This window comes from Limulus polyphemus, unplaced genomic scaffold, assembly GCF_000517525.1.
Source record: "Limulus polyphemus unplaced genomic scaffold, Limulus_polyphemus-2.1.2 Scaffold5289, whole genome shotgun sequence".
Lineage (NCBI taxonomy): Eukaryota > Metazoa > Arthropoda > Merostomata > Xiphosura > Limulidae > Limulus > Limulus polyphemus.
The window spans coordinates 33,816-38,528 of record NW_013670899.1 but is presented as its reverse complement, the minus strand read 5'-3'; the positions used below and the strand labels follow the sequence as shown (position 1 = coordinate 38,528).

General features: G+C 29.8%; 1 protein-coding gene across 1 annotated transcript in view; it reads left to right on the top strand.

The window, feature by feature from the left end:
• LOC106472383 (cyclin-dependent kinase 14-like) overlaps positions 1-4,713 on the top strand; it is a 34,610-nt gene that overhangs the window by 11,287 nt on the left and 18,610 nt on the right. Inside the window, exons 6-7 of the mRNA XM_013933027.2 lie at positions 2,574-2,635; positions 3,533-3,594. Of these exons, the coding sequence (XP_013788481.2) occupies positions 2,574-2,635; positions 3,533-3,594 (124 nt within the window). The remainder of the gene's footprint in view (positions 1-2,573; positions 2,636-3,532; positions 3,595-4,713) is intronic.

Sequence of the window (4,713 nt, the reverse complement as noted above, 5' to 3'; positions counted from 1 at the left end):
TATTTTGAGTAGATCACAAGTATATCACTTGTTGAAGTGTACAGTATAACTATCACTGTATTTTGAGTAGATCACACCTATATATATCACTTGATGAAGTGTACGGTACAACTATCACTGTATTTTGAGTAGATCACAAGTATATCACTTGTTGAAGTGTACAGTATAACTATCACTGTATTTTGAGTAGGTCACACCTATGTATATCACTTGATGAAGTGTACAGTATAACTGTCACTGTATTTTGAGTAGATCACCTATATACATTACTTGATGAGGTGTACGGTACAACTATCACTGTATTTTGAGTAGATCACATCTATATCACTTGTTGAAGTGTACGGTATAACTATCACTGTATTTTGAGTAGATCATACCTATATCACTTGGTGAAGTGTACGGTATAACTATCACTGTATTTTGAGTAGATCACATCTATATCACTTGATGAAGTGTACAGTATAATTGTCACTGTATTTTGAGTAGATCACATCTATATCATGTGATGAAGTGTACAGTATAACTATCACTGAATTTTGAGTAGATCACACCTATATCACTTGATGAAGCGTACAGTATAACTGACACTGTATTTTGAGTAGATCACATCTATATCACTTGTTGAAGTGTACAGTATAACTATCACTGTATTTTGAGTAGATCACATCTATATCACTTGTTGAAGTGTACAGTATAACTGTCACTGTATTTTGAGTAGATCACATCTATATCATGTGATGAAGTGTACGGTATAACTATCACTGTATTTTGAGTAGATCACGCCTATATCACTTGTTGAAGTGTACGGTACAACTATCACTGTATTTTGAGTAGATCACATCTATATCACTTGTTGAAGTGTACAGTATAACTATCACTGTATTTTGAGTAGATCATACCTATATCACTTGGTGAAGTGTACGGTACAACTATCACTGTATTTTGAGTAGATCACACATATATCACTTGTTGAAGTGTACGGTATAACTATCACTGTATTTATGAGTAGATCACATCTATATCACTTGTTGAAGTGTACAGTGTAACAATCACTGTATTTTGAGTAGATCACAAGTATATCACTTGTTGAAGTGTACAGTATAACTATCACTGTATTTTGAGTAGGTCACACCTATGTATATCACTTGATGAAGTGTACAGTATAACTGTCACTGTATTTTGAGTAGATCACCTATATACATCACTTGATGATGTGTACGGTACAACTATCACTGTATTTTGAGTAGATCACATCTATATCACTTGTTGAAGTGTACGGTACAATTATCACTGTATTTGAAGTAGATCACATCTATATCACTTGTTGAAGTGTACAGTATAACTATCACTGTATTTTAAGTAGATCACATCTATATCACTTGTTGAAGTGTACAGTATAACTATCACTGTATTTTGAGTGTGTCACACCTATATATATCACTTGATGAAGTGTACAGTATAACTGTCACTGTATTTTGAGTAGGTCACATCTATATCACTTGTTGAAGTGTACGGTACAACTATCACTGTATTTTGAGTAGATCACACCTATATATATCACTTGATGAGGTGTACAGTATAACTGTCACTGTATTTTGAGTAGATCATATGTATATCATGTGATGAAGTGTACAGTACAACTATCACTGTATTTTGAGTAGATCACACCTATATATCTTGATGAAGTGTATGGTATAATTATCACTGTATTTTTAGTAGATCACATCTATATCACTTGTTGAAGTGTACAGTATAACTATCACTGTATTTTGAGTGTGTCACAAAACACAAACGTAACATTGTTAAAAATTACCCAAAAACATTTCTCTTTCTAGTGTTATATTCATTATAATAATTAGATGTATTAGCTAATGTATGATATGTTTGTATTTAATGTATTAGCTTACAACATGTTTGTATCTACTGCTGTATTAGAAATTATAACTATTACCTAAATGAATAACTTTTAATCACAGAAATCTGTGTTGCTGGACACTGTTTGTTTTATACTAAACCTAGAGACATATGACTGGGTAATAAGGCAAGTGTATAGCTCTAAACCCCTTATAAGACCATAAGTCAAAATAGTCAATTATAACACACAGAATGCTGGAAAGCCTTTGCCTTTCATAGCTATGTATTTTATACGTACAAATCATAATTAGTTGTTAGAAAATATTATTTATGGATGATTTTGACTTTATGATTTGTTTGAAAAAATTGACGTTTTAATATAGTGACCCCATTTTGCAGTTTTAATGTTTGATTTGTTTATGTAGGAAAATATACATACTATTTTTTATTTTTTTACAGAAAGATATATTGTTCATTTCAATTTCAATCTTTTCTATTTCACTTTTCTGCTTTTATTTTAAATGAAACGTGTTTTTCTAATTACAGGACACCATAATGTTAGGCTAGAGAAAGCTTATATTTCAAATAAGTTATGTTTTGAAATGCTTTATATGGCAATAATAAAAATTGGGATTTGTATAATTGTTAGCCTGGTAATAAAAGGTATTTTGAAACTTTAATTACATCTATTAACCAGGATTTTGTTTCTTTTCTCACAGCTTTTTTTGTTCCAGTTGTTAAGAGGTTTAGTTTATTGTCATGAAAGAAGAGTGTTACACAGGTATGTTTAAAATACAATATCTATTAAGATTCCTGGAAACAAGTGATATCAGATTCGTAGTTTTACCTACACAGTAATGCACGGACATTTTAATTTTTATTGCTACATTTACAAATATGCTGGTAATCAATTACTGAAACTGTTTTATAAGTGATATTGATTGGTCTTAATAAGGATTTTTCTAATTATTGAAAAATATATACATTGATATTAAATATATGTTATACATATAGATATATCTGTTTTAGTTTGTTTGCCTAACATAGAATTTATTTGCACTTCAACCTATCATTTATATAGTGTATGTTATAAATTTTATCAATTGAGTGTACTTGTGTTCTTGTAGTACCATTTATAACATTGATTTACATTAGGAATGAATTGAATAGTTTCTTTGACTCCCCTGACTTTCAAAACCAGGTGAGATTATATCTTATATAAACAAGTAGACAAAGCAGTTTGTGATTTTCAGTGATTTAACTTTACAGAATGCTTTTTGTTTAATTAAAATTATTCTTTATTGTCACTGTAAAATTACTTACATTTTATCAAAATCTTAATTTTCATCACAACATGTATTAAAGAATAAAATACAAAATGGTCACCTTGTGCAAATAGAAAGAAATGGAACATGTATTGTAGGTTCTTCTACGTATTGTGGTATTAAGTTCCTAAAAACTAGTGAAGCCATTGAAACCATTAAGGCCTAATAGTTCTGATAAAAATCGTATTTGACAGTAGATATCATTTCTCCATCATCCTCTTAATACAGATTTGAAGTCTGTAATGGACTAATTGAAATTGATTTACTAATTAAACAAAAGCAAAAAAAAAATGTATAAATACATTATTGTTATATTTTTTAAATATTTAATATGTAAATTTGTTTTCTTATAGGGACCTCAAACCTCAGAATCTACTGATTAGTGATCAGGGTGAACTAAAACTGGCAGACTTTGGTAAGGTTTTAGTGATCAAGACAAAGCGTTCTTTGTAAGATTTTGTTTAAGTTATTGATGTATGATGTAATATAAGTTGATATTTTTGCAGAATCTATTGTTTAGTGATCAGGGTGAACTAAAACTGGCAGACTTTGGTAAGGTTTTAGTGATCAAGACAAAGCGTTCTTTGTAAGATTTTTTTTAAGTTATTGATGTATGATGTAACATACATTGATATTTTTGTGCCCATGTATTATAATATTTCCTTTGTCACTTATTTTCTACTAATTTTTGAACAATACCTTATTGATGCAGGAGAAAACTGCATATTCAGGATATTAAAGATGTTTTTTATTTGTTCAGAAAGTACTGTTGGTTATTTAGTTCTTATTCCTTCTACTTGTAGATGAAATTTCTCATGACTTTACAGTTTGAAAAATTGGTTATCAGTCAGCAAATTACTGGTCAAATTTTGAAAATGCAAGTGAAGCATTAAGAATTTTCATTTTTGATAAATCACAATGTTTCAATGAAGTCATTTCAAAATAAAAGATTTGTAACATAAATGTGAGAAGTGAAATATAATCAACAAATAACTAGGCCATCAAGTGGTTGTATAGTTAGAGTGAAAGACCTGGCTTATGGAATCTACACATGTATCTATTTAGTTTTATTGAAGTTATTCAAATAGAGCAGCGAACCCTAATTGCATTAAAAAATGTGTGAAGTAAAATGTACATTTAATACCATACATTTATTGAACTTTTAAATGCCATGAATTATACAGTGTAAAGAAGAACTGTAAAATGGAGTGAATAGGGACAGAATTAGCTAAATAGCAACACATCTACAGCTCTTCATTCTCAAGCTTTGACTTGAAGAAAAGTAAAATTGGTGGATAGGTGACCAAATTGTACCTCAATACTGTAGCTCAAGGGAACATCGTAGGGTCTAGGACTTTTTATATAATTATCTTGTGTCCCTAAACACCCCACTATGGAGTGAGTAGGGATGAACATTAAGAATTATTTTTAATCCCTTTTTATAAAATTATCTTGTGTCCCTAAACACCCCACTATGGAGTGAGTAGGGATGAACATTAAGAATTACTTTTAATCCCTTTTATAAAATTATCTT